The sequence below is a fragment of the Chlorocebus sabaeus genome, chromosome 11, assembly GCF_047675955.1.
Source record: "Chlorocebus sabaeus isolate Y175 chromosome 11, mChlSab1.0.hap1, whole genome shotgun sequence".
Taxonomy (NCBI): domain Eukaryota; kingdom Metazoa; phylum Chordata; class Mammalia; order Primates; family Cercopithecidae; genus Chlorocebus; species Chlorocebus sabaeus.
The window spans coordinates 413,375-441,225 of record NC_132914.1 but is presented as its reverse complement, the minus strand read 5'-3'; the positions used below and the strand labels follow the sequence as shown (position 1 = coordinate 441,225).

Here is a 27,851-nt window from a genome sequence, read left to right as displayed (position 1 = left end):
CTCAGGGACAGTGACGAGGACACTGTTCTGGAGGAACTCACTGGGTGCACGGCATAAGGCACATGTATTCAAAAATACCCTTCCCCACTGATAGCTGCCAGGCCACTCCAGACAACTTCTAGGTAGGTGCCTGGTGCTGTGCAGTGACCAGAGGTGCCTGGGAGCAGATACCCCACTGTCCCAGCCTCTGCTTCCAGGGACCCACACCCCCCCGAAGCACCTATGATATCCCAGCACCCTCACAGCAGCCCCGCAAAGTCGATATTGTGTTGTTACCTACGTTTGACAGACTGGGAAACCGAGGCTGACCCTTGTCTAGCTGTCGTGACTGATACATGACAGAGGAGAAGAAACTCAGGTCTGTCTGGTCCCAAGCCTGGGTCCTGTCTACGTTGCTTCTTGAGATATGCTCTGGGTGCTTTCTCTAGGAAAATCCCAAGGACAGGGGTAGTGGTTGTGAAGGTCCAGGGCCTTGCCTGGAAGCCACAGAGGGCAGGTACTTGGTGGAAAACTCCAGGCTGTGATTCACCCTCCTCCCTTGCCCTCATCAGTGAGGTCACCTCCCCTCCCAAGGTTCTCAGTTTCCAGCCTGGAGTCTCTGGTAAGAGAGGACTGTCCCCTGTGCTGCACATCCCATCTCCTCGTCCCTGGGAAGGAGATGGTTCTGGAGGGGGACAGAGGAAAAGGGGGAAAGGGGAGGGGGAGGGAGAAGGGCAAGGAGCAGGAGGAGGGGAGATGAGGTCAGGGTGTGAGCCTCTGAGCCCCTTCCCCTGCCCAAGGGAGCAGCTCAGCCCAGCTCTGGAGGGGTCATCATGGGACCGTGCCCACTGGGAGGGCACCGGTCTGGAGACAGTGGGTTCACAGTGGGAGTGGGATGGGGGTGGGAACACTGGGGACAGAGGACTTGACTTCCTGAGGTTGGATGTTGTAATCTTGGTTCACAAACTTTTGGCCTCAGTCCCTCCTGTTGCTCCTGGTATTTCTCTGTCCCTTCACTTCCCAACACACACACACACACACACACACACACACACACACACACACACACACAGCTTCTTTCTGTCTGGGAGCCCCTGGACAAGTCCCATGGGATTTTGCACTGGGAGGAACAGCATAAGGCGTGAATGTGGAGGACAGTTTCCCTTTCAGGTCCCAGCTCTCTTGACTTTCCTGTAAGCGGCCACCTGGAACTCCCCTGGAGACCTGATGCCCGCAGCTGAGCTGACCGCAGGAGCCGGTGCTGGGGACTGAGGTGAGCGGGAAGTGGAGGGACTGGCTCTGTTTTTGCAGTCTCCACCTGCTGCCCAGAGGGGCTGGAGGGATAGAGCCCTGGGAAGTGAGACTGTGGAACTGTGCGTGTCTGTGGTGGGAGGCAGGACCTGCAGTAACCTCGGACCAGAGGGCAAGTCTGATGCCCACGACCGACTCTCAGGACAAGGGGTGCCCCCTAGCTCCGCCCCATCCAGCGTGGGAGCGGCTCAGGGATTAGCCTGTGGAACTGGAAAGTCCACCGATGGGGAGCTGGTCACGGCAGTGGGTGAAAGCAGGGGTGGTCATCAGGCGAGGGGACGGGAAGCAGATGGTGTCCATCGAGGTGGAAGGAACAGTGGAGAGGAGAAACCTCAGGGCATTCCTGAGGGCCCAGGAACTGCAATAAATGATCACAGGTGAGGGGCTCCTGTCGTCTGCCTCCTGGCTGAGCATAACGAGCTGGGTGCCCGGCGTCTCCCAGGAGGAAGCTGTCTTGGCTTTGGGCGGTGGGCGGCATGGGTGTGCTTGTGCCCGAGGCGGGCACTCACGGGAGTTGCGGGCAGCCACCGACTGAGACAAGCAGCTCACAGGGTGTGAAGGATTGCAGAGGGAGCTAGGTTTCGGTCATGCACACAGGTATGTGTGTGCGAAGGGACGTGACGGGAAATGGCACCAGTGTGTGTACGCGAATGGGTGTTGGTATGTGGGTGTAGGCTGAAGCAGGGGCTGGGTCCCATCCCCCATGTGCAAGCGCTGAGCTGCTCCTGTGCTGGACTGGGGAGCAAAGGGGACAGAGCTGGGACGCCAGCGGTACATGGGCAGCAGCGTTTCTGGTCTTTGCTTCTCTGCGAGCCCCAGCTGGGCCTCTGGCTACACGCCCAGCTCCTGAAAACAGAGTTAACTTTGGACTTTCTAGTCTCTTGAAGATTTCCTCTCTGGGCAGCACCAAGCCCGGGGTGGAAATTGTGTTTGCTTCTGAAGGGCACTGAAGTATGATGAGGTCCATTGGCCGTCCCTCACCCCTGCCGCAGCTTAGCAAAGCAGGTGGGCGGCCTCGGGAGGAGACGCGAGGGGCTGGGGAGGCGGCCAGCTGAAGCTGGAGGTGGAACGCACAGCGGGGGTGGGGTGCACCTTTTAAAAGCAGCCAGAAAGGAGAACTCAGTACAGCTTGTTTTGGTGTCCAGCATCCTCTGGGCCATTTCTTCCCTGAGTCTGACTTAAATCCGTCTTGCTGCAGTTCAAGCCTGTTTCCCCCTAAGTTACCATGGCTCAGGGCCGGTTGTCCTTTTCACTTGCTCTTGCTTTCATTCTGCCATTCTGGATTTTCATTCTTAACCACAAGTTATGCTCCTCCCAATTACATTTTTATTTTTTAAAAAATCATGTGTCAGTGTCAGTTCATCAGCTCCTGTTCTCTTTTCTCTCTTCCCCTATTTCTGATAAAACTCAAATCCTGGGCCCACACGGGATTCTGTGATTTGCTTCCCTGCCCCTGCTCCCCTCCGGCTTTTCCTTCATTTACTCCTTTTCCCCAACAAGACTCCACTCCCCCAACTCTGGAGACCACCTTGGTCCTGCGATCGCTGCCTCTGGTCTGGGAACAGTCAGGCTCAGTTCTGACCACCGCCCCAGGGGTCCTTGTGTTTAGAGCTCACCCTATGGCCGGCGAGCAGAGACTGTTGGTTCTCCTTCTCTTTATTGAGTCGTGTTTTTATCCCTTCGCCCTCCGAAAACCCTGCTGAGCAGCGGTCATTCTCTCTTCCAGGGAGACTTAGGGTTCAGAGAGGAGGTGTGATTGGCCTGAGGTCACACAGCAAGTTAGAGACCCAGCTCCACGACTCACTGTCTTGGTAAGTTTATTCTAGCATTCCAGAATGGTGTCCCCGAGGCCCCGCAGGCGCCAGGCACTGTTCCTTAATCTCTCGGAGCTTCACTTTCTCATACATGAAGTAGAGCTAATAGTAATGCCTAACTTCAAAGATTCTTATGAGGGCGCACCTCAGTCACACAAAGAGTGCCTGTTGTGAACACGGGGCTCACTCAGGTGTCAGCCTGTTGTTGTTATTAACAGCTAGATCTGGATTAGAACTTGGGTTTCCCGTCTGGTGCTTTCTCATGAATGTTTTCAAGCTCGTTCGCTAGTTTGTTCATTTGTTTGGGGATGAGTCCAGGGTCATTTCTCAGGGTGCCTCGGTCCTAATTCTGTAGCAACATCGACATTTGGGTTCAGATGGTACCAACTTCTCCCCTGGGCCTAACTCCCGGTTTGTTCTCCCAAGGCTCTAGTGCTCAAAGCCCCCATGGGTCTGATCACATACTCCGGACGGACCCAGAAGCTCTCTTCCCCCGGCTCCCCTGCCTTCTCCCTTATATCAGAGACTCAGGACCTTTGATTTCCACTGGGTGTCTCTCCTCATCCTCCCTCCTGGGCTGCAGGGGAAGCCTCCAAGTAGGTCCCAAACCAGAATTTCACTCTGACACGCTTTCCCGTTCCTGGCACCCTCCAAGTCACCTTCAGAAATTTCCATAGCCTCAAATGGCTCCTGCCCACGCCTTTCTAACTGACTTGGGCTTGGGCTGTTGCCTGGGTTAAAAGGACCAACAAATAAACACAGACTCTTCCTTAATAAAAAGAACCCCTGTGTTTCTCCAGAGCCTTGGAGGAGCGCGGAGCACTCGGTAGACCTGGTCACTTGATTCCCTCAATACCCCTCCGAGGTGAGGGGCTGTGGGATGGGTGCTCCCCTCTGCATTCTGGGGCACCTCCTCTTGGCAATTCCCTGGGCATAAAGGCAGAGGTGGCCTCAGGGTAATTGTTTGTGTGTGTGAGAGGGAGGAGAAGGTAAACACAGACGAGATACACCCTGACAGAACCGGATTTATCTCCTGGCAGTTGACAAGCAGGCCAAGGGCCAGAGAGTGGAACTGAGAATGGCCCGTGTCATTTTTTCTGGAGGTCTAGGGTACTTTGGGCTCTCTAGGAGGTCAGGGAGAAGGAAGGGCAGTGACCCGCCGCGATGGCAGCCACTGCTGGGCCTCCCTCTTGAAGAGCCAGTCATTTGGTCACCTTGGGGGTCATCTGGAGATGATTATCAGCCGAGCAAGAACTGGTCTGCTGATCCCTTTTGGCACCAGGGCCCCCCGGTTTTTCTCAGGACAGAGATGCAACAGAGAGAAGAGGAGCTGGGGCTCCCTTGAAGGCTTACACTTGCCCCTGGTGCCAATCCTTGTTGTCTTCTGGCCTTGTTCAGAGGCCCCACCTTCTCTTTTCCTCCCAATCAGCTGCCCAGAGCTGCTGGCTCCCCTGTTTACTCCGCGTTGATCAATCACCTTCGCACACAGCTGGCTAGGAGAGAACCATGTGGTCACTCTGGCCACACCTGCCCTTTGACACTTGCTACCTCGGCAGCCTTGATCCCTTCTGGCCTGGAGGCCAGGGGCTAGGCTGAGGTCACTCAGCAGACATCAAGGACCTGGGCAGATGGGCCGGCTGGGATGGCGGCGAGCTGTGCCAATAAAAAGGGACATGAAAAGAAAAAGCTCGAGGCTGGGTTTTCGTCCCAGTTCTACTCCGGAGTGGTCTTGGGCAAATCACTTCATCTGTCAAGGCCTGGATTTCCTCATCTGCAAACTCAGAAACTAAGATTTGCTTTTTATTTGCTCTGAGAGTGATGAGAACGAAGCGTAACCTTAGGTGTGAACGCCATGAGCACTTGGGAAGAGCAGCGATACGCTGACAGCAGAGGTCAGGACGGCAAAGCAGGGCTGGCGGGAGCCTGTCGGGTTTTACAGCTGGTTTCTTCTCTTCCCACCAGGCTTTGGCCCTCGTCATCCTGCCCACCCAGCGGGGCCTCCCAATCCGCCACACGGGCATGGACGGGAAAGTGGCAGTGCACGAGCACGGGCCTCCTGCGGTCTCCTGGGTCCCCGAGGAGGCAGAGAAGTTGGACCAGGAAGACGAGGACCAGGTGAAGGATCGGGGCCAATGGAACAACAAGATGGAGTTTGTGCTGTCAGTGGCCGGGGAGATCATTGGGCTGGGCAACGTCTGGAGGTTTCCCTATCTCTGCTACAAAAACGGAGGTGGTGAGTTCACTTGGAGGTAGGCATGGTGGGGAGAGCTGTGCCCGGGCAGCTGGGCAGTGTCTACCTGGGCCCTCCTTCCTGGGCAGTGTGGTTTATAAAAGGAGGGCTATTTTGGAATCGGAGGACTTGAGTTTGAGTTCCAGCTCCACCATTAGCCTCAGCGTCCCCTCCGTGAAATGGGGACAGTACCTCCCAGGGCGACGGTGAGGATGAAATTAGGCCACGGGCAGGACCAAGAAATTCTAGTTTTTAGCAAGCTCCTTCATGACTATGTAAAGGTCAGTTGTTGATAGAATTCAGCCATTCATTCAGCGAACATGACTGCAGGCCTGTGACGTGCCAGACCCGGCACTAGGTGCAAACAGAACACATTCCATGTGCTACACTCCGTGGAAGGGTTCTGGGGAGCGGTGCTGTGTCCGCGGCAGGCTGCGGACAAACAGTGCAGCACGGTCCATGTCAAATGGTGACGCGTGGAGGGGTGAGGCGTGATGCAGGGAAGACGGATAGGGAATGCTAGGCGTGCAGAGGGGAAGCGGACAGTTCAGCAGACTTGAAGGAAGTGAAGGTGTGAGTGTCATGGGTGTATCCTGGATGGAGAACACGCCCGACACGGGTCCTGGGACTGGAAGCAGCAGGCCTGTCTGAGGAGCAGTGAGGAGGCAGGTGTGGCTGGGGCGGAATGAGAGAGGGAGAGAAGAATGGGGTGAGGTCAGAGAGGTAACAGGGTCACTCAGGCTCTGTTCTGAGTGAGATAGGAGCCACCGAAGCAATTTTGGTTGGAGAAATACCTTGCCTTTGAGTTTTTTTTCCAAATTAGAGACACATGATTTTATTGTTTTTCAGCCCTGGATGTAAAAGTTAGCAGTGGTGGGGAGGGGCCCGATTCCTTTTTCTAAGTGTACAGTTCGGTGGTTTTTAGTCATAGGATTGTGCAACCGTCGCCACAATCACTTTTAGAACATTTTCATCATCCCCAAAAGAAATCCTATATTCATCAGCCGTCGCTCCTCATTCCCTCTCCCAGCCATCCCTTGGCAACCGCTCGTGTGCTGCCGGTCTCTGTGGATCCCTGTTAGGGCTATTTCATAGGAATAGAGTCGTTCAATGGGCAGTCCTTTGTGAGTGGTCAGATTCGTTTTATTTTTACCTCTTGAAATCACTTTTATTCTTCTTGTGGAAAAGGTATATGTTTATTGCAAACATTAGAAACATTTCAGGAAGGTAGAAAGAATACTCACATTAGAGATAACCGTTGTTGAGAAAATCCTCCTAACCACTATTTATATTAAATCTGACCAATATTTACGGAGTGTCTACTACGTATCTTGCTATGTGTTTTAAAGCTTATAGTTATGATCACAAGCTGCTTGAATTGACAACTCCTAAGAAAAAGCAGTAGGATTTCTCGGACTGGCTCGGTCTCTAGCGCTGAGGCTGGGAGGGCAGGCTGACCCTGGGCCAGAAAGTCAGGGGAAGGAGGATGAAGGGGCAGGGTGCTGGTTTCCTTCTTCATCCAGGGCCACCATCTCATGGCATATAGGATGTCAGGGTTGGAGGTGGAGGTGGCCCAGGCTAAGCCCTCCTTTGGTGGAGGAGGATTTGCCCAGGACCTCAGAGGGCCCTGGAGCCAGGCTGGCTGCTTCCTGCGTCACGGCACACTCCTCACCCAGCTATCCGGGAGGGAGAGAGCACTAGGGCCTGGGAGGTGGGGCCGCGGCGTCCGGCGCTCACCCTGACTCTGTCCTGCCACTGGCTTCTGCTGTGGCTGCGGCCTCTGTCCTGGCCGTGGGGCGGGGTCCATACAGAGAGATAAGTACCCCCAGTAACATCATGGAATGTCGGATCCGGGTGACCCTCGTCCCAGCCTAACTCTTGGGAAAGACACCCTTTCTTTCATCTTTAAGACGAGGGGGCCCAAATGAAGTTGGGGTCCCAATCTGGAGTCCCTCGTCCTTGGGGTTCTAGGAATGTAGTAAAGAAGGACCAGGAATTCATTTTCTCATTACCAACAACCTAATGATGGATGGATGTGGGAACAGGACGTCTCAGACTAGTCCAAATGTCTTTTATTTTTTGCTGTAGACTGAACTGTACTAACTCATAGTGATAATAAAGTTTATCTCAAGCTGATCGTAAGGCCTGATTGGCAGTTAATTATGATTTTTATTAATATATGCAGGGAAATTTATTGATTATTAATTAGTAAACATAGTTCTATAGAGAAAAATCTTTCAAAAGAAACAAAAAGAGTAATAAAATTATTGGTCTAATGAGGTCTTTGGTTATGAAAAAGAGAGGAGCCCCTGAATTAGATCATCCTTAAGAAATCATTCCCCTCAAAAGAGAACTTTAGGAAACTCCCATTATCTGGGTTGTGAGTGGTTCGGGAACGAGCACGCAGCGGAGGTAAGGCACACCTTAGAGGTGTTTAAACCAACCACGGGCTTCTGGACACCCTGTCTGACATCATTGGACTGCCTGTGCCCACAGCCTGGGCTGACACCAAGGAGACATGAACCAGGGTAACCTTCCAAAGCAAGGCACTGATCAGATAATTTGAGGGGAGGGTGTTGGCAGCGTTAGCGTTCTAGAAACCCAAGGGTAGAGGACGCCCTAGACGCGATCCAGAACCAATCTTTCATCTGCCCCGAAGGTCCAGACTTGGTGCCGCCCTTTCAGGGAGGACCCAGTCTGAGGGGGGTCCAGCTCCAGGCCTCCTGAGGTCACCCCATCTTCTGTGGGGCAGAAGTCCACACTCCCAGGTGAGAACTGAAGCCACTTCTTTTATCAGAAGGAAGGACCTCCTCCACACAACAGGTGGGAGGGAGGGAGTCCCGTGGGCCACATGCCCTGACAGACATCCTGTAAAGCGCCTTCTGGGCAAGCCTCAGGCCATGTCCCTCTACTGCACGCTACCCCTCAGCCTAGGTCCTGGGACTTCCCAAGCCACTGAAACCTGGGTCAGTGGTGTTACTGGCACTGTGTTGACCAACACTCTAGTATTCCTAGGGTTGGAAAGGCAAACATAGGGTTCAAAGGGACTTTGGAACTCAGTGGAGAGTTACTGGCTTGTGGCTCTCCAGGATCCAGAAGTCACAACCTTTTCCTTCTCTCACATATTGCTATCAGGAATCTGACAGATGGGTGCAAGAGTTTTGGAGAACAATTTGGAAATGCATGTTTAAAAAAACGTGCATCCCCCAAAGGTATGGAAACCGCCCAAATGTCCACGAACAGATGAATGAATAAACAGAATGTGGTAGGTTCCCGCAAGTGAATATTACGTAGCCTTCAAAAAGAAGGGAATTCATGCTATGACCTGGATGAATCTTGGAGGCATGCATGCTGAGTGAAACAAGCCAGGCACGAAGAGATAAGCGCTGTATGATTACACGTTCATGAGGTACCCAGAATAGGCAAATGCATAGAAACAGCAAGTAGAATCACGGTTGCCAGGGGCTGGGGAGAGAGGGGAACGGGGAGTTCGGGTTTAATGTGTACAGAGTCTCAGTCCGGGATGATGAAAAAGCTCTGGAGATGGATGTGGTGATGGTTGCACAACATTGCGAATATACTTAATACCACTGAACTGTACACTTAAGAACAGTTAAAGTGACTTGTGTATATTTTATCATACACACACACAAACCAAAAAAAAAAAAAAGTGCATACCTTTTGACTCAGGAGTTCCTCTACTGGTAATTTGTACTAAGGAGTGAATTAGACAAGCACACGAGGATGTGGACAGCGGTCTTCGTTATGACAACGTTTCGGATGAAATGACCAAAAGTCCAATGACAACATACTGGTGAAGTGCACTAGGGTAGATACACAGAGTGGAACACTATGCAGCAATCAAAATGATGAGATAGATATGTATTTATTGCCATGAAGAGGTTTATGGTAAAAATGTAAAAAGTGGTTATCAAATAATGTATTTGATACATGCTTACTTCTCATTTTTGCAAAAAAGAAATACGGTGTGTGCTTTTAAGAAATCTGAAAGGGGCCGGGCACAGTGGCTCAAGCCTGTAATCCCAGCACTTTGGGAGGCCGAGATGGGCAGATCACAAGGTCAGGAGATCGAGACCATCCTGGCTAACATGGTGAAACCCCGTCTCTACTAAAAAAAAAAAAAAAACAAAAAAACTAGCCAGGCGAGGTGGTGGGCGCCTGTAGTCCCAGCTACTCGGGAGGCTGAGGCAGGAGAACGGCGTAAACCCGGGAGGCGGAGCTTGCAGTGAGCTGAGATCCAGCCACTGCACTCCAGCCTGGGTGACAGAGCGAGACTCCGCCTCAAAAAAAAAAAAAAAAAAAAAAAAAAAAGAAATCTGGAAGGATATACAATGCTTTTTCCTTTCTTTCCCTCTGTACTTTCTATGTTTTCTACATAATAATATGGATATGAAGTATCAGAGGTATATAGTGTAGTGATTAAGAGCTCAGCCTCAGGACTAGACCGCCTGGGTTTGTGCCTCAGTTTCCTCATTCGTGCTTTGGTTTTTCCATCTTTAAAGTTACCTCAGTTTTATTATCTGCAAAATGGGGATAACAGTAGGGCCTGCCCCATGGGAGGTTGTTTTGCAAGGACTGCGATGTTGATGAAGCATGTATGAGAGTGCCTAACATGAAGTCAGCACCAAGTAAGCACTCAGTGTTCTCATGGTGTAACAAACAATAATCCATTCATCCTGAGATGAACTTCTGACGCGAGGTTTATGCCTTAGTGACTCCTACCGAGGTGGGTCTCCTGGGCTTGCTGTTGTCTTCAGATTCCATTCCTGTGTAACCTGCTGGATGTCTGTTAGGCCTGGCCTCCCTCTGGCACCTGCAGGTTGGCACCTAATCACATCATGGCCTTCTCTGCTGGGAGCCCCGTTCAGATCAGAACTGGGTGGAGGCAACAAACACCCTGAAAATTATTAGTGGGAAAACAATGCTTCCCAGGTGTTTGTTTTTCTCTAAAATGTACCAGAAGTTTAATAAGCATAACAAGTTATACAGAAGCCATGTGTTCATTCCAAAAATAATCTAGACTAGATTTGTAAAGTACACTAAGAAAATAAATAGTATATATATTAGAATTTCCACCTAAGTTTTCGTTAATTTCTCTTCCAAGGTCTTTCTCATTCTGTGTAGGGCTCAGATCAGAACATTCCCACCTGCACCTGCCTAACACTCAGGAGGGCAGGCAGACAGGAGGAAGCCGACTGGGGTCCCTGGGAGGTGTCAGGAGGGAGATTAAGAACAGGATGGTGGAGGGTAGGTTTGTTGGGGAGGGGGGTCTGAAAGGATCCAGGCTGAGGAAGAGCCTGGGTGTGGCTCAGCCCTGCCTCTCTCTTTTCTGCAGGAGCCTTCTTCATCCCTTACTTCATCTTCTTCTTTGTCTGCGGCATCCCTGTGTTCTTTCTGGAGGTAGCGCTGGGCCAATACACCAGCCAAGGGAGTGTCACAGCCTGGAGGAAGATCTGCCCCCTCTTCCAGGGTATGTATCCTCCCCCACCTTCCTATTCATGGGCCCTCCACCTTGCCTGCATCCCCCCATTGTCTCTCCCTTCCTACCCACCCACTGCCTCACTCATCCGCTCACTCCCATCCTGCGCCAAGTGCAGAATCAGGATCAGGCTTCATGGGCGGGTTGGAGAGAGGTGAGCCTGGTGGGGAAACACTGGCTCCCCAGCAAGCTGGGACTCTTACCACTGATTAGGGGGAGGTGGGGGAGGCCAGTTTGGTGCTGATGGCTTTCGGGGCAACCATGGGACCCCGGCAGGGGCAGAAGTGAGGGGCTGGAACCGAGTGAAGCTTGGCTTACTGTGGTTCTACTCACAGGTGCTGGGTGCTCCAGGGGTGCTGGGCCTCAGCCAGAACAGGTTCCCCCTGTTCTCCCTCCATCCCAGCAGCAGTAAATGTCCCACTCAGCGGGGTCCTATGCCTAGGTCCAAGCACGCTCAGGGACAGCACGCGCAGGGCTGGCCTCTCCGGAACACACAGAGCTTATGCGGGTGCCACGGTCAGGGTGAGCAAACGGAGCACTGGAATGCAAGAGAAGGAGATATCTTGGCTCTTTCCTTCTTTTCCAAGTGAGAGAGGCGCCAAGGCCGGGATCTCAGCGGGAGGTGCGTGCGCCCGTGCTCTGCTGGTGGGAGTCCGGGCTGCGCCGCCCGCCCTCTGCCGGCCGCAGCGCCCACCGCACTCCCCTCCCCGGGGACGGCGCGTTCAGGCTCGGGGCTCGTCCTGCGCTCACACGCCCCGCCACGGCCGCAGGGGGCCGGCTTCTCCCACTCCCCTCTCCCGGGTTCAGGCTCGGGGCTCGCCTTGCGCTCACACGCCCCGCCACGGCCGCACGGGGGCCGCTTCTCCACCCAGCGTCACTCCTGCTCTCTCGGAGATGGGGGCCGCCCTGCCCCTCTCCAGCTGGCCCCAGCAGAATCGCCGACCCCCGGGTCCGCTGAGTTCACGGGGCTGACCCAGGGCTGCGGGATGGGCCGGACGGCCGAGGGCACAGCGCGTTCCGCCTCGGCACAGTGGCCGCTTGTTTGTGTGTCTGTGTGTTTGTGTGTGTGTGTGGGGGTGGGTGGGTGTCTGTGTGCGCGCTCTCAGCGCCCCGCCCGCTCCCCGGGGACCCTCTGCCATCGGCGGGTCCCCTCCTGCGCAGCGCCGCGCCCACCCCCGCGGGGCCGCCCCGGAACCCGTCCTCGCCACGGTGGGCTCGCCTGGCCCCAGAGGAGTGGTTTTGTTCATAGTCAGCATTGATTTTTCAGCCAGGCTGTTCTGAAAGGTCCACAGTCCTTCATTAAGTAGTGAGCACTTCGGGAGGCTGAGGCAGGAGGATCGCCTGACCCCAGGAGTTCGAGACCAGCCTGGGCAGCATAGCGAGACCCACCCCTTCTCCTGTCTCTACACAAAAATTTAAAAATTAGCCGGGTCTGTCTGTGGTCTCAGCTACACTGGAGGCTCAGATGGGAGGATCGCTTGAACCCAGGAGTTGGAGGCTGTAGTGAGCCAAGATCACACCACTGAGCCCTAGCCTGGACCCCCCACCCTCTCTCTCTCTCTCTCTCTCTCTCACACACACACACACACACACACACACACACACACACACACAAAGTTACTGAGCATCGACTAAAGACAGAGAGAGAGCTAACCCAGCAGGAAAGGGGCGGGGGTTATCTCACAGGGGAAACCGGGCTCCAGCCCTTCTCCGCAGGACTCCTGAGCCACCTGGCAACATGTCGCTTTTAAAATGACTGTGGAAAAGATTCCACTTTGTAGACAGGGGTGCTGGGGAGGTGTGTGTAAGCCCTCCCTCTCCGCCCCCTCCTTCCCCAAATATGCTGCCAGGAGACCAAGTGCATCCAGCTACACGAGGCTTCAGGACAAGCGTTAAAATAGCAGCGAGGTCTCCACCTTTGCTGGCGGTCTTGCTGCTGGCTGAGATGGCGCTAGGTGCTGACTCAGGCTCCTAAGTTCCTGACACAGGGACCATTTCTCCCTTCCTCTCTGGTTTCTTTCTTTTGCTCTTATCCTGAGACCCCACTGTCACCCAGGCTGGAGTGCAGTGGCATGATCTCGGCTCACTGCAACCTCTGCCTCCCGGGGTCAAGGGATTCTTGTGGCTCAGCCACCCAAGTAGCTGGGATTACAGGCATGTGCCACCACACCTGGCTAATTTTTTTATTTTTAGTAGAGGTTGGGTTTCACCATGTTGGCCAGGCTGGTCTCAAACTCCTGACCTCAAGTGACTCACCCGCCTTGGCCTCCCAAAGTGCTAGGATTATAGGTGCGAGACACATTCTTACCAAATTTTCCTACTTACTCCTTCCTTCTTCTGGCCCCTTTTCATTTTCCAACCAATACATGGTTGTTGTAGAAAAACTAGAAAATGCAGATAGCCAAAAAACAAAACAAAACAAAACAAAAAAACCCAGACACTTGAAAATGTTATCTGAAATCCTACCACCTAGAGAATAACTTGTTAACTTTCGGGTGAAGATCTTTCCAGAGCTTTTCCCATGAAAAAAAAAAAATATATATGTTCAAATATATATTACAAAAATGGGGAAATGCATAGGGTAATGTCCTGTAACCTGCATTTCTTCCTTAGAAAAATACGCTGTGGGCCGGGTGCGGTGGCTCACGCCTGTAGTCTGAGGGACCAGGACTCCCAACCATTGCCGTCTCCTGTCCCTTGCATCACACCCACGGGCTCCTGCCCAAAGTTACATCCCCTGCCCAAAGTTCTTACTTCCTCTGCTAGGACACAGGTTATGCGCCTGTAATCCCAGCACTTTGGGAGGTCAGGAGTTCAAGACCAGCCTGGCCAACATGGTGAAACCCCGTCTCTACTAAAAATACAAAAACTAGTTGGGTGTGGTGGTGGCACATGCCTGTAATTCCAGCTACTCAGGAGGCTGGGGCAGGAGAATTGCTTGAACCCGGGAGGTGGAGGTTCCAGTGAGCCGAGACCATGTCACTGCACTCCAGCCTGGGCAACAGAACAAGACTCCATCTCAAGAAAAAAAAAAAAAAAAAAAAGAAAAAAAAGAAAAAAAGAAAAAAGAAAGAAAACTATGCTGTGAATGGCTTCTCATGCCACTGGATAAACCCAGTGGTTCTCTTTGTGTAGCACCCAATACCCTTGTAACCTCAACTGGCAGCTTTTGTGTGACTGTTTTGCTAATGTTGATCTCTCTTGTCCCTCCCCACCTCTCCCGCACCCTGGAAGGCGTTGGGCTGGCGTCTGTGGTCATTGAGTTATATTTGAATATCTACTACATCATCATCCTTGCCTGGGCCCTCTTCTACCTGTTCAGCTCCTTCACCTCTGAGCTGCCTTGGACGACCTGCAGCAACGTTTGGAACACGGGTATCCATCATTTCAGCCTCTGGGATGTTGCCTGATAGGGGCTGGGCTGTGGCGGCTGGTGATGTCCAAGCAGCGATGGGGTGGATAGCGGAACTTGCCTCACAGCCAAGCCATGTGGGCTCCGGGGCCAGCTCTGCTCCTTGGCTCTCCTGGAGCCCTCAGGCCAGCCACTAGGACAAGTCAGTGTGGTTGGGAGAACCCAAAGGGAGTGTATTAAACAACTGCAAGGGTTATCGCCACTTACTCATTCGTGCACTTGGCAAGCACTGACTGGACACCTACTGTGTGCTAAACATGGTGCCAAGGGCTGGAGGTGGGTACAAGGCTGAGCAAAAGCAACAGGGACCCAGCCTTCACTGTGTTTACAGCCTGGTGGTGGAAACAGACAAATAAACACAACCACCACAAACTGTGATAGGTGAACGAAAACTGCAGAAACCATAGAACAAGGGGAGGGAGACGTGTCATCTGAGGCCTGAAGTGAGAAAGCGCCCAGCATGTGAACAGCATTCCAAGCAGGGGGAAGAGCAGGCCCGGGGCCTCAGTCCCTTGGTCTGTCAAGTGGAGAGACAGGAAGTCGGAACGGGCCAGCGGGGAGAATGTGTTCCACACCAGCTGCCCGTGAGAGGTCTGAGTAGATCTGAAGTCTGGACAGTGTCTGAGGTTGGCAGGGCAGCCAGGTAAGCAGCCAGATTCAGAGGGAACAAGAGCAGGGGGAGGAAGAGCTGGCTCTATGAGCCTCCTGATGCTCTGGAGAGTGTGGGCTCCAAAAGAAGCTCTTGGGGCTAGGAGTGGTGAGGACCACTAGGCTGCAAGGCCAGAGGGCCAGGGGCACTAGGGTATGAGGGCCTCTCTCTCCATCTTGTCCCTAACCTTGTCCCCAACAGAGCATTGCGTGGACTTTCTGAACCACTCGGGAGCCGGCACAGTGACCCCATCTGAGAATTTTACCTCACCTGTCATGGAATTCTGGGAGTAGGTGCTGGGCCCATATGCCACATGTGAAGAGGCTCCAAGCAGAAGAAATTTGGATGTCTGAGCTGTGCAAGTCCGAATGTCTGGGGTGCAAGTTTAAGATTCTCTGTGTGCTTTCCAGCGCTTCCTCCCCCGCCCCACTCCAACCCCACACGTCGATGAGGCAGGGGAGAACGCTCTCACATCTACCCACCTGGGTTGGCGTAGAGTCACATTTCTCCATCATGTCCACCTTCACCCCCACATCCCTACCTCCACGCGTATGTCGGCCCATACATGTCCGGTGGGGTGCTGGACACAGTCTTCACAGCCTTAGGCGAGCTGAGTGTGCATCTCTCTCCCCAGTGCCATGCTTGGTGGCATCATGCTGGTAGCTTGAAATCGCCCAAGGCGGGAGTGAGCACATCAAGACCTGGGCATACCCTCCGCTCACATACTCACCCTCTCACATGACAACTTACACCTTCACATTACCCGTGCCCACACTCGTCCACCTACGTTCCCACGCAAGGCTGCCTGTACTCACACTGAGCTCACCCCCACGTGGGCACCACTGCCCTCACACATGAATGCGTTCGCAGTGCCGACCCCTCACACCCACGCACGCAGTTCCAGCACCCCATCACATGTTTAGACACTAACACACATTCCGCCCCTCCATGGGAACCCATGCCACTGGCCCATCAACCTGCATGTATAAATATTTACTCGCTAAACGCTCATGTGTACATTCCTCATCTCTCTCTCTTTCTCTCTCTCTCTCTCTCTCTCTCTCCATCTTTCTGTACAAGAAAAAAAAATCTGGATGAGTTAGAAAGACAAAGATACGTATGGGATGATGGTAGAAGTTTGGTCTACGGGAACATGGCATGACTGTGGGGGAGGCAGGGGGTCGGGGAAGCCCTGGAATATGAGATCCATGGGGTCAGCTCTGAGAATCTGAGCATCAGGAGACTTGCCAACTGTTGCAAACTGCCCCCTTTAGCCTTTCCCCTCGTTACTTATGTTTCCCAATCCTCCAGGAGACGAGTTCTGAGCATCACCTCGGGCATCCATGACCTGGGCGCCCTGCGCTGGGAGCTGGCCCTGTGCCTCCTGCTCGCCTGGGTCATCTGCTATTTCTGCATCTGGAAGGGGGTCAAGTCCACAGGCAAGGTGAGGTGTTCTGCCTCCTGGGAAGCTCCCTGTGGCCCCCAGAGCTTTCGGGGACACTTGAGGGGGACCCTCTGGAGAACTGATTTCTTTCTCTTAAGAAACGATGCTTCCTGAGCAGTGCCGGGGAGATGCATGGTGAGAACAGGGGAAGTCACAGGAAGGTGGATCTTAGCTCTCTGCAAGGAAAATCTTTCTTTTTCAATATGGCTTTAAAAATCCGGTTTACATAAGAATATTCAGGGCAAATTCAAAACAGAAAAGTCCCATTGTTGGAGCTAATCGCTGCGCTGCCAGGTTGGCACTGCGAATCCCTGTTCACTTCTGCTGTGTTGCCTTCTGGTTTCTGTCATATGTGTGTGTGTGTGTGTGTGTGTGTGTGTGTGTATCCATTATGTGTGGCTATGACATCATTAGGGTCACACGCTCTTGTGACTCACTTGTTGTTGTATTTAACACATAGCAAGATAATTTTGAATTTGAATTAGCAAACAGAACTGTCTTTGAGGTGGTGAGTTTCCAGTCATCGAAGGGGTTCCCACCAAGGATGGGCAACGGTGGGCTTGTCATGTAGAGAGAATTCAGATTTGAGCATTATTTCCAACCCAGAGAGCCGGAGACTATGCTTCGTGCCTTTTTAAAGCCAGGAATGCTCGGTAAACAGATTTCTCTGCTTGGCCGTACACTTAGTCTGTTCCCGCAGCAGCCTTTCCCCTCCCTGAATTGTGACAAGTTGGTCATAGTGATGATGAAAGTGGTCACCATAGTGAGAACAGCACAGACAGTGCCACTGCTGCCACCCAGGGAAGGAAGGAGCTGCGTTTGCTGAGTGGCAGCGTAGAACGCCCCGGAGCTCCGGCCACCACTGCTCCCCCAACCATTAGCCTGGAAAAGTACAGTCTAACTTTCCCCACAGATCACTGTGCAAATCTGGTCACCGTTCCCGTGGGTCGCCAGGGGGCAAGGAGAGAACAGCCAGGATAAGGGATTAAGAAAGACCCGATTCTAGACTTTAAATTAGTCTTTGCCTTGATTTTATCATTACACATTATATACATGTATGGAACTACCACTCTTTTTCATAAACATGTACAGATTATGTACATACGTACACGTTGACTAAAAATAAGAGGAAAAAAATGGTCTGGGAAGGTTATGGGCTGGAAGCCTGTACCTGCCTCCCTCCCTGTCTTCCTCCTCCCCTCCCCACCCTTCCCGTGGCGACGTGCGTCTCACAGGATGTGTATCCCCACATCTGTGGGGAGCACGGACCCGTTGGAATGTGTAAAGGGAGGTGTGGAAAGTTTCCCGTGCTTTGCCCCTCTTAGCGGTCTCTGAGGCTGGGACTGAGCTCCGTGTGACTCGCACTGCCTGTGGGGCGTGGCTGGAGGGCCACTGCGTCTCCACCAGGAGTGACCTTGGCCTGCCCCCCACCTCCAGGTGGTTTATTTCACAGCCACGTTTCCCTACCTGATGCTTGTCATTCTGCTGGTCCGAGGTGTTACCCTTCCCGGGGCCTACCAGGGCATCATCTATTACTTGAAGCCAGATTTGTTCCGCCTCAAGGACCCTCAGGTATGTACTGTGCCGGGACCACTTCCCCAGATGCCCTCCCCACCCAACCAGGTCTGTATTTTTGAATGTCTTGTATTGCTTTTTCATTGGTTTAAAAGCAGTAGATGCCCACTGGAGAAAAATTAGAAAATATGGAAGAAAGCTATAAAAAAGAAACTAAAAATCTCTTGTAATTCCACCACTCAAATATAACTTTTTTTATTAAAAGAAAATTTTTTTCTTTCTTAGAGACAGGGTCTGGCTCTGTCCCCCAGGCTGGAGTGCAGTGGTGCCATCATAGCTCACTGCAGCCTCAACCTCTTGGGTTCAAGGCATCCTCTCGCCTCAGCCTCCCGAGCAGCTGGGACTACAGGCGTGAGCCATGGTTCCTGGGCATTTTATCTTGATATTTTGATGAAGCAGCTCTTTGTCCCCAGGTCATAGCTGCTTAAGACACTATATATAGAGATCTTAGCTGAATGAGACAAGTGACTCCCAGCTGTGCCCAGCAGATAGGCCTTGGGGGCAGCCATGGTCTGTAGATTCCCCTGAAGAAATTCAAGCCGCACACATGTATTTGGTACTCACTAAGTGCTTACAGAACCAAACCGAAACGGGGCCCCACTGGGGAGGAGATCACTGTGGAGACAGGAGGGCATACTCATAGAGGCTTGGGATGCAGGAGGGAAGCGCTCAGGGAGCACTGAAGGGCCAGGCTGGTGCTGCAGGATGGGTCTGGATCTCGGGTCACCCTGGCTCTGGGCCCTGGGGGCTTCCTCTACCTCTTTCTTGGGGTTTTGTGTAGGTGTGGATGGATGCGGGCACCCAGATCTTCTTCTCCTTCGCCATCTGCCAGGGGTGCCTGACAGCCCTGGGCAGCTACAACAAGTACCACAACAACTGCTACAAGTGAGAACAGCGTGGGCCGGGGTGGGGCGAAGGAGGGCCGGGGGCCTGGGGGTGGGCTCTGCACAAAGACCCATCATCTCTGGGCTCAGACCTTCCTTATTCATTATAAGTTGTGTCAAATTGACCTGGTGGGTTCAGTTCCCAGACTAAATGTCTTTCTTCCTTTTCTCTCTCACTTCTCTCCTTGTTGTCTGCCACCTGATTTTTGTCTTTTTCTTCTACTGTCTTCTTCCCATGCTCTCTTCCCTTCCTCCCCTCCTCTGTGCCTCCCTTGCCTTCCCCTTCTCTCTCCTCGGTCCCCTGTCACTGTCTTTTGGCCTCTCCTCCTCTCTTTTCCTCACCATTCCTATCTGACCTTGCCCCACTCCCACAGGGACTGCGTCGCCCTCTGCTTCCTGAACAGTGCCACCAGCTTTGTGGCTGGGTTTGTTGTCTTCTCCATCCTGGGCTTCATGTCGCAAGAGCAGGGGGTGCCCATTTCTGAAGTGGCCGAGTCAGGTAGGTGCCACTTTGCTGTCTGGGGCGTGAGGGGAAAGAGAGTCAGAGAACACACTTCTCTCCTGTTGAAAAGCATGAGTCCCAGAAGATGGGCAATATGATTTATTTATGGGTAATAGGATTTAATTTTAGCATCTGGGGCAGTGCTTAGCACAAAGCAGGGCTTCCATTACCATGGGAAAGAGGAGGGGGAGGATGATGGATGCTAGATGGACCAACACTGGATGGATGGATGGATGGATGGAGGGAGGGAGGGAGGGAGGGAGGGATGGATGGAGGGAGGGAGGGAGGGAGGGATGGATGGACGGATGGATGGATAGATGGATGGATGGATGGTTGGATGAACGGTGTGCTTCCCAGGCCTAGAAAGAGAAGAATAGTGGATGGAATCATCCTTTCCTCTTGAAGTGTGTGCACAGGTACACACGCACACAGTGCTTAGAGAGATGCCTCTTCCCCGAGGGCAGCGCATGTCCTGGAGACCCCCTGACTGTGCTGTGTGCCTGGCAGGTCCTGGACTGGCCTTCATCGCCTTCCCCAAGGCTGTGACTATGATGCCCTTATCCCAGCTGTGGTCCTGCCTGTTCTTTATCATGCTCATATTCCTAGGGCTGGACAGCCAGGTACGTCACTGCCGCCATGGTGACCCTCTTGCCAGCCTCTGCCTGTCCGGGCACTACTTTCCCCTCAGTCCCACTCCCCTGACCATAAACTTGAGGCCCCCTCTGCTGTCCAGGGCTTTTCCTTGGGGCTGGGGGTGTGGCCTCAAGCCTGGAGACCCTCTGGTGTGAATGGGGCTGGGGGTGTGGCCTCAAGCCTGGAGACCCTCTGGTGTGAAGGGGCCACTGGCTGTGTGCTCCCAGGCGTGGGCCTCGGCATGCATGGATGCTTCCTCCCAGATATTCCTTCAGCTCGAGCTGCCCAGCCCCAGCCCCCGAGCCCTGGGGACAGAACATATCCCCCCTCTAACCCTCACTGCTGAGACTCTGTCATGGAGTTGTAGTCAAGGGCGGGGCTGGCTCACCCCCGGGCACCCCCATTTCTTCCCTTTGTGCCACTCCCTGCACCCCTGTGCATCAATGTGGATGAGCCAGGGGAAGTGGAGGCCAGGGCCGGTGGCCACCAGCTTGCCCCACACCCTCTCATCCAGTTCCCCTGCTGGCCCACAGTTTGTCTGTGTGGAGTGCCTGGTGACAGCCTCCATAGACATGTTCCCCAGGCAGCTCCGGAAGAGCGGGCGGCGGGAGCTCCTCATCCTCACCATCGCCGTCACGTGCTACCTGATAGGGCTCTTCATGGTCACCGAGGTGAGCTGGGGCCGGTGGCCTGCAGGCCAGGCTCCCGGGGAGGGAGCCACGGGGGACACTGCTGACCCTTCTTAGAGCCTCATTTTTCTTATCTGCGGATGAGGGGTGTGGACGCCTGCCCTGCGTCTCCACAGTGAGGTTGTACGGACCACACAACCTGCATTTGTGAGGTCTCTTTTGGTTGCAGGTGACAGAAACCAATACAGCTGGCTTAAGCAGAAAGGGGAACGTATTGGGTCAGGTTGCTGAAAACCCTAGAGATATTTGGGTTTCGGCGTGGTCGGATCCATCTGCTCTTGTGACACTGTCAGGAATGCTCCTTGCTCTCCTGGGACTTCACTCAGAGGCAGGTTTTCCTCCTGTGACGTTAGGGACGGATGCTGGGCTTCAGGCTTACCTGTCAGTGTCAGCCACCCCAGGGGGAAGGAGAGGGCCTTTTCCGAGAGTGTGGCAAGTGTCCAGGCTGTGACTCGTATTCAAGCCTGGAGTGGGGAGAGAGGGACACCCCACTCTAAAAGGAACACAGAATGAGGGGGTGTCACTTTCCAGAAGCGGAGATGCTGGGCAGACGAAATGATGTGCGTCCACCACAGTCTCCCAGTGCCCTTGCAGATGTCAGAGGCTATTGTCCCAATGTGATTGGGAGGCCTGAAGGCGGGGCAGGCAGGGCAAACTCCTTTTAGAGGCAAGGAATGGCGTCCCACAGGCCGGGCAGGAGGGCGCCCCACATGGGCATTTCCCATCTCACCGATGGGCGGCGTGTGTTCCATCCCCGCACTGGCCATGCCCCAGCTCCACACTCTCCCCACAGGGTGGGATGTACATCTTCCAGCTGTTTGACTACTATGCTTCCAGTGGCATATGCCTGCTGTTCCTGTCAGTGTTTGAAGTGGTCTGCATCAGCTGGGTGTATGGTGAGTGGGGTGGAGTGGGGTGGGCAAGCGGGGCGGGAGAAAGACCACCGAGGCCAGCCAGGGGCAGGCTCTGCCTGGGGGAGGCAGTTCTCTGGCCCTCTGGTTTCTGTGTGTCTTTGCGCTGTTGCCCCGCTTCTTGCTGGGACATTTACCTGTGGCTGGGAAGCCTGGCATTTTCATGGCAGCAGGCAGAGATGTAATGATGCAAAATGGATTTCTGTCAACAGTGAGAGAATGATCAATAACAGTGCACAGGGCACAGTGTCCTCGATATGGAGGTGGCCAGAGGCCCTTTGCCACTGGGAATCTTAGTCAGAAGGGATGTTTATCGCCACTTAGCCCAATCCTCCACAAACTCCCACACTGCCCTTCCAGCAACTAGGGGATCACCCAGACTTTGTCTGAGTACTTCCACGGACAGGGAGCTCATCCCTGTGTTTTCCGGGGGGATCACCCAGACTTTGTCTGAGTACTTCCATGGACAGGGAGCTCATCCCTGTGTTTTCCGGGGGGATCACCCAGACTTTGAGTACTTCCACGGACAGGGAGCTCATCCCTGTGTTTTCGAGGAGGTCTTTTCCATTTATGCATTTCTTTCCTATACCAAGGTGAATTCTGCCTTTCACTGGCCCCCGCCAGCAGCCTGGCCCCTCAGACTGAGATCGCTGCAACAGCCAGGTGGTGACTCTGTCCTACAACAGGAAGGGAGGAAACCCGATTTACTGAGCCAATGCACGTGCGCGCCAAGCACTGTGCTGGCTGGTCTCATGCACTTATAATCTGTGCAGGGGGAGAGTGAGGCTCAGAGGGTTCAGCCTCTTGCCTAAGCTCACATAGCAAGCAGAGAAGCCGTCGTCATACCCCAGGTCCCTCTGGCTCCACTGCACCACGCTGGGGGAACACAGTGCCAATGTCACAAGGCTCAGGGTAGCGGTCAAGTGGGGGCCACACAGTAGGGCCTCAGGAAAAGCCACGAGTAGTAAAGACTTTATTTTGCTACCCTAAGCCTTCCCACTTAGGTCCTTTCCTCTCCATGGAGATGTTCCTTCCTTCTCACCTCAGGCATCTGATGCCTTCCGATTTTCCCCAACTCCTTTTCAAAACTTCTTCTCTGAGAGGACCTGCTAAACTTGATCACAACGGGTGCAAATGGCTGATAAGCCTTAATATGGTTCGCTCACCCGGCAATATCTGGCTTTCAACTTTGGCTTTTCTCAGTCAAAGGAATGACTCTTTCATGGTGTGATTTTATGCGTCAGGGATCAGTGGGGAAGTATTTTGGGTGGGAAGGTAGAGAGGCCCTCCAAGTCTCTTCACCAATCAGTGATTCTTTACTTAGAAGACTGGCTCTGCCTAGAACTTACAGCAAATGTGGAAACCTCAGGAATTAAACAGAACAAAATAAGGCCAGTCAATGTTTTCACTAAACACAAATTAACCTTCTTACCATGCTTTTTTGGGAACTCAGAGGTGGTTCCTCCGGAGTCTGGATCCAGACCACCGCTCTGTTCCCAGCAGCCCTCCAGCCCTCTGTGAGTTTTCTGTGACACGCTTGAACAGGGGGAGGCTTGTCGTTTCGCTGTTTTGACTTGAACCAGTTTCATCTCTGCTACCCACGTAAACAGGCGTTTGTCTAAAACACACCCCTCCTTTGTGGTTAGGACAGTGGGGTCTCTGTCATAAGACGGAGGCAAGAGACGGCACTGACAAGAGACGGCAGCAGCAGTGCGTGGGGGCAGCCCCCGTCTGCGCCGCACTCCCTGCCTTGTGACTGGAAAGCATCTCGTGCAGGGGTGCAGGGTGGCAGGGAGGCGTCTCACTCACCTGCCTTGTTCCAGTTTCCCTGCACAGGGCGGGGGTGAGGGACGAGCACAGAGCCAAGTGGGCCTCTCCCAAACACCGGGCAGCTGTTCTCACCCTCTGGCTCACGCTCTCCCACACCACGTCTGCTCAGGGGCGGACCGTTTCTATGACAACATTGAGGACATGATTGGCTACCGGCCATGGCCCCTGGTGAAGATCTCCTGGCTCTTCCTGACCCCTGGACTTTGCCTGGTATGTGCCCACCCAGCTGCCGCTCTATTCCTTCCTGCCCCCAGAAGCCCGCAGAGATGAGCGAAAGGATGGCTCTTTCCCCACCTGTCCCGTCTACCATGGGGCCTGGTCCATTTCCCGTTCTCTGTTGGCTTCCCTGCTCTTCTTTCCAGGCCATTTCATCCATCCATGAGTAGAATCTTATCCTACTTCCTGCTCCATCCCTTCCTCACAGTGCCTCCGCCTTCTGCCTGATTTCTCAGTGGTTGGTCTCCTGTCTGTGCTTCTCTTCTGAGCCCCTCCCCACTTTGTATCACCTCCTGTCTCCATCTGTGATGTGAATGATGGCTTGGCCTGGGATTTGCAGGGGCTTTTGCTCCTCCAGCTTACAGGCGTGCTGCGGTGCACCTGACTTGTCCTCTGTCCTTGGCTGTACGTAGCGGCAGGGAGGGTTTCAGTCTCTGCCTCACCCATGGCTGCCCCTTCCTCCTCCCAGGCCACCTTCTTCTTCTCCTTGAGCAAGTACACCCCCCTCAAGTACAACAACGTCTACGTGTACCCGCCCTGGGGATACTCCATTGGCTGGTCCCTGGCTCTGTCCTCCATGGTCTGCGTCCCCCTCTTCACCGTCATCACCCTCCTGAAGACTCAGGGTTCTTTCAAGAAGGTAGGTGGTGCGGGGCAGAGTGACCTCTTAAGGGAGGGCACTGAGAGAGGCTGGACATGGGGCAGGACACACGGCTGGGGCCAGGGAGCAGACACATGCTCTGTGGGGCAGCCCTTCAGTCTCACAGAATCTTAATGAGACAAACTTTGAAGACCAGTCCAGTGGCTTTTCAGAAATGTTCTGAAAAGTTCTAGAGTCCTAGAGCTGCAGAATCGGACCTCCTGTGGATGACCTGGGCAGGCTAACCAAGGGCAAACTGCTGAGAGGTTCAGGAGAAAACTAAGTCACAAACATGAATAGGAAGGTGCCCGGACACAAGGTTTATAGACTATAGATTTCTTGCCCTCGGAAAACTGGTAACCAGCAAGCACAGTTCACTCCACACACAGGCTCCTGGCTTCTTATCTTAACTCTTCCTGGGGACACACCCAAGAGGCTCCCTGTTTAGAGTTTGGGACATGTCCTCCTGGAAGGAGCTATAGCCAGTGACCCACAAAGGCAGAAATCTATCTTGCCGATAAATAATTGAAAACCCAATCTACAACAGTTTTAGCAAATAGGCTTATTTGTTTTTTACATTTCAAGAAGGTCAGAGATTAGGGCTGCCGGTATTTGGTTCGGCTGCTTAAAGAGGCCCGTAGGGACCAGACTTTTCCTGTATTTCTACACTTCCCTCCTGAGCATGCTGTTTTTTCATCATCATGTTGATCACCTCATGGTCACAAGAAGGTTGTCATGATTCCTTCATCACATCTGCATTCGAGGCAAGAAGAAGGAGGTACCACTGATAAGAAGAAAAATCATAGATACTTATTGAGCACATAGCAAAAGTAATAATCGGAATAGTAATGATAATAACAAAAATAGATATTTATCGAGCACCTACTCTGTGCCAAGCACTGTTCTGTGAGATGTGTTCTACTATTATTCCCAATTTACAGGTGAGAATATTGAGGGGGATTAAATTAACAGAGGGGTTCCGTGAGCGGCCTTGGATGGCACAGGTCGGTAGCAGAGCCAGGACTGGAACCCAGGCAGTGCACACTCGTTCGTAGTCACGGTATTATTGCCTCCCCTCTCACCTCAAATGGTTCATTCATTTACTCACACATACTGTGCGGTGCTGGCCATGTGCTCCGCTCTGGGCTGGGTCCTGGGGATGCTCACACGAGGAACCTTCTGTGCCTCCCTCACCAGCGGCTCCAAATCCTGCCTCTTCTCTCCACAGCGCCTACGTCAGCTCATCACCCCTGACTCCAGTCTGCCACAGCCCAAGCAACACCTCTACTTGGATGGCAGCAATGGCCGGGACTTTGGGCCCTCCCCAGCAAAGGAAGGACTGATAGCCGGGGAGAAGGAGACCCATTTGTAGGGTGTAGCCAGAGGCCAGGCGGCTCCTAAGCTGGGAACCTAGGTCAGGGCCACCCTCCATTCTCAGCGGACAGCCTCTGCCTCTGTCTCCTGCCACAATCCTGCTGGGAACCTCTGGAGAGCCACAGGCACCCCCAGCTGGAGGCCAGACTCCTCTCCTGTGCTAGCTGGAACAGCTCCTTCCCCTGTGCTGATAGCACTACCACTGGGACGTGCCATGTTGGGAAGTCATCCCTGTGGGACGGCACCATCGTTTTTATAAAGGGGGGTCTTTTTGGAGGCCACCATCTGACTGTAACGCCTCGAGTTATGAGGAGTCCACTGTGGGGGTGGCTCTTGTTAGAGCTTACTGCATTTGTACACGGGGAGAGGAGCTCTAACTGGAATGCACACTGCCGTCCGATGTGGAGAGCCTGATGGGACATACCCTGTTGGAAGTGACACTGAGCAACTACGCTGGATCGGAGGTTCCCTTAGGGGTTCTTCCTTAGGCTTAACCACAGAGGCAAGCCTTCACACGCCGTCAGGCTGGAGTCTCCTCCGAGTCTCTCATGGCATCTCCAGCCCCCGCCCTAGTTCCACACTGTGCTTGCAGTGTTTCATCAGCTCTTGGAGCATTGGAATGGAAGGGGCTTAGGAGATGCTTCCTAGACTTCACAAACACACGGCATGCCTCCCTGTACTGTGCGTTCTGCTGCCCAAGGCCGACATTGCTAACTGATCACAGACTCTTTCCCACCTCACAATCCTTCCAAATGCGCTCCAAGCAGCACCGTTTGGCATCCTGCTTCTAACGCAAACCGCTGACTTCATGGATGAAGAACCTGGAGACCAAAGAGACAAAGAGACTTTTTCAAGTTCACATGGCTTCTTGGGGGCCAGAGATATGACTAAAACCTTATCTCCTTGTGCTCAGGCCAGTGTCTACCCATTAACCCCCCTGCCTTAGTTAACAAGTGTGTATGGATTGCCTGTCATGTGTGCTGGTCTCCTTTGCTCCATTGCTGTTGAGCTTTGCCTCTCGGGGTGGGGGAAGAGAGGCCCCCTCTGTTGGAGGTGGTGAGGAGCTCTCCCCAGACTAGTGCTCCTCCCTCTTGGTAATCCTGCTGTCAGCCCGTCATCACCTGGCCCGATGTCCTCCCAGATCCTTTCGTTCTTGTCCTTGCCACCTCTTCTTCCCCCAGGGAATGCATGGAGTCTGAGAGAGTCTCCCAGTGAGTGGGTGTGGGGGTGCTCTCCTTAGCTGCCACACGTGGCTTCACCCCTTTCTCACCCACTCCTCTTCCCACACCCCTACCAAATCCCACATACCTCTTCTCTGGCTGGAAGGCTTCCTGGAGGAGGAAGGCAGGGTTTGGAGAAATTCAATGCTCTCGTGTTCGGAAGGGAAGGGAGGAGAGGGACTGGGGCTGGGGAGGGAATTTCAGGGCAGTTTCCGGGGACAAGGGAACCCCCCAGGGTGAGGGGGATGACTGGTATATAGATGCCACCTGGAGCCCCCGCCCAGTGGCTGCAGGAAGAATCAGCTCTGGCTGGGGTGAGTCCCGTCCTCGACGGCCGTGTGCCATCTCAGGCACTCTTAGCTTCCGACCTGTTTCCCTCCGGACTGCTCTGCGCACCTGTGCTCTCGCTCCCTGGACCGGCTAGTGGGGAGACAAGGAGGCCCAGGGCGGAGAGGTGGAGGGCACCGGCTTCGGCCAGATGCTGTCAGTCATGAGGCCGCGTCTGGCGGAAAACGAGGCGAGGCCGGTGCAGCGCTGTCTGCGGCCGCCCGGGGGCAGAGGAGAGCCGCGCCCGTCCCCGCCGCCCGCCCCGCCGCCCTCCCCGGGCCCACAGCGGGCGCGCGCCTCGGCTCGTCCGGTCCTTCCCGCCGCCGTCTCCCCTGCAAACGCCCTGGTGGGCTCGCCTGGGCTCCGGCTCCCGAGCCTCGCTCTCCGCGGACCGCGCCGTCCTCTTGCAGATGCCCTCGCTCTGCGCCATTCGCCCTCCTCTCGGCTGCCCCGAACCCTGGCTGCAGCGTCCGCAGCGCCTCCCTCCGTCGCTCCCTTCTCTGGATGAGTCCGAAGGGATCGGGACGGGGGTGGCCGGAGGGAACAGGGGAGTGCGGGAAGGGACTTCGGGCCGACCTCGCGGTTCACAGGGATCCAGCCTGATGGCTCCACAACCTGGGCAAGGGGCAACTGGTTCGCTCTCCAGCCTGCCCGGAGCACCGGTACAGGGGTGTGTGTGTGTGTGTGTGTATGTGTGCACGTGAGTGCGCG

The 27,851-nt window shown here is 53.9% G+C and overlaps 1 protein-coding gene and 1 long non-coding RNA gene across 3 annotated transcripts; one reads left to right on the top strand and one right to left on the bottom strand.

Moving 5' to 3' along the window:
- Positions 1-447: 447 nt before the first annotated feature.
- SLC6A12 (solute carrier family 6 member 12) lies at positions 448-26,853 on the top strand. 2 transcript variants are annotated; one of them, XM_007967084.3, is made up of 16 exons: positions 448-1,252; positions 3,017-3,101; positions 5,067-5,337; positions 10,691-10,825; positions 14,069-14,209; positions 15,097-15,184; positions 16,207-16,339; positions 17,777-17,911; positions 18,696-18,799; positions 19,173-19,297; positions 19,808-19,920; positions 20,467-20,604; positions 21,416-21,518; positions 23,473-23,573; positions 24,049-24,219; positions 25,448-26,853. In XM_007967084.3, the coding sequence occupies exons 3-16, from the start codon at positions 5,124-5,126 to the stop codon at positions 25,589-25,591; spliced, it is 1,845 nt and encodes a 614-aa protein (XP_007965275.1). In that variant the 5' UTR covers positions 448-1,252; positions 3,017-3,101; positions 5,067-5,123; the 3' UTR covers positions 25,592-26,853. The 2 variants fall into 2 exon arrangements, with proteins under 2 accessions (XP_007965275.1, XP_072876414.1); XM_073020313.1 differs by lacking the exon at positions 448-1,252 and having other exon boundaries at positions 3,000-3,101.
- Positions 25,018-27,851, bottom strand: LOC103218852 (uncharacterized). Its single transcript, XR_012094421.1, has 3 exons — positions 26,902-27,851; positions 26,330-26,414; positions 25,018-25,480 (listed from the first exon to the last, which is right to left on the bottom strand). It is a non-coding gene; the product is annotated as an uncharacterized lncRNA (long non-coding RNA).

Excerpts from the sequence above, each read along its gene's own strand:
- SLC6A12 (XM_007967084.3), top strand. The coding sequence starts at position 5,124 with ATGGACGGGAAAGTGGCAGTGCACGAGCACGGGCCTCCTGCGGTCTCC. Across the intron at positions 5,338-10,690 it reads CTGCTACAAAAACGGAGGTG|GAGCCTTCTTCATCCCTTAC; the intron begins GTGAGTTCACTT and ends TCTTTTCTGCAG. Across the intron at positions 21,519-23,472 it reads CTGCATCAGCTGGGTGTATG|GGGCGGACCGTTTCTATGAC; the intron begins GTGAGTGGGGTG and ends ACGTCTGCTCAG.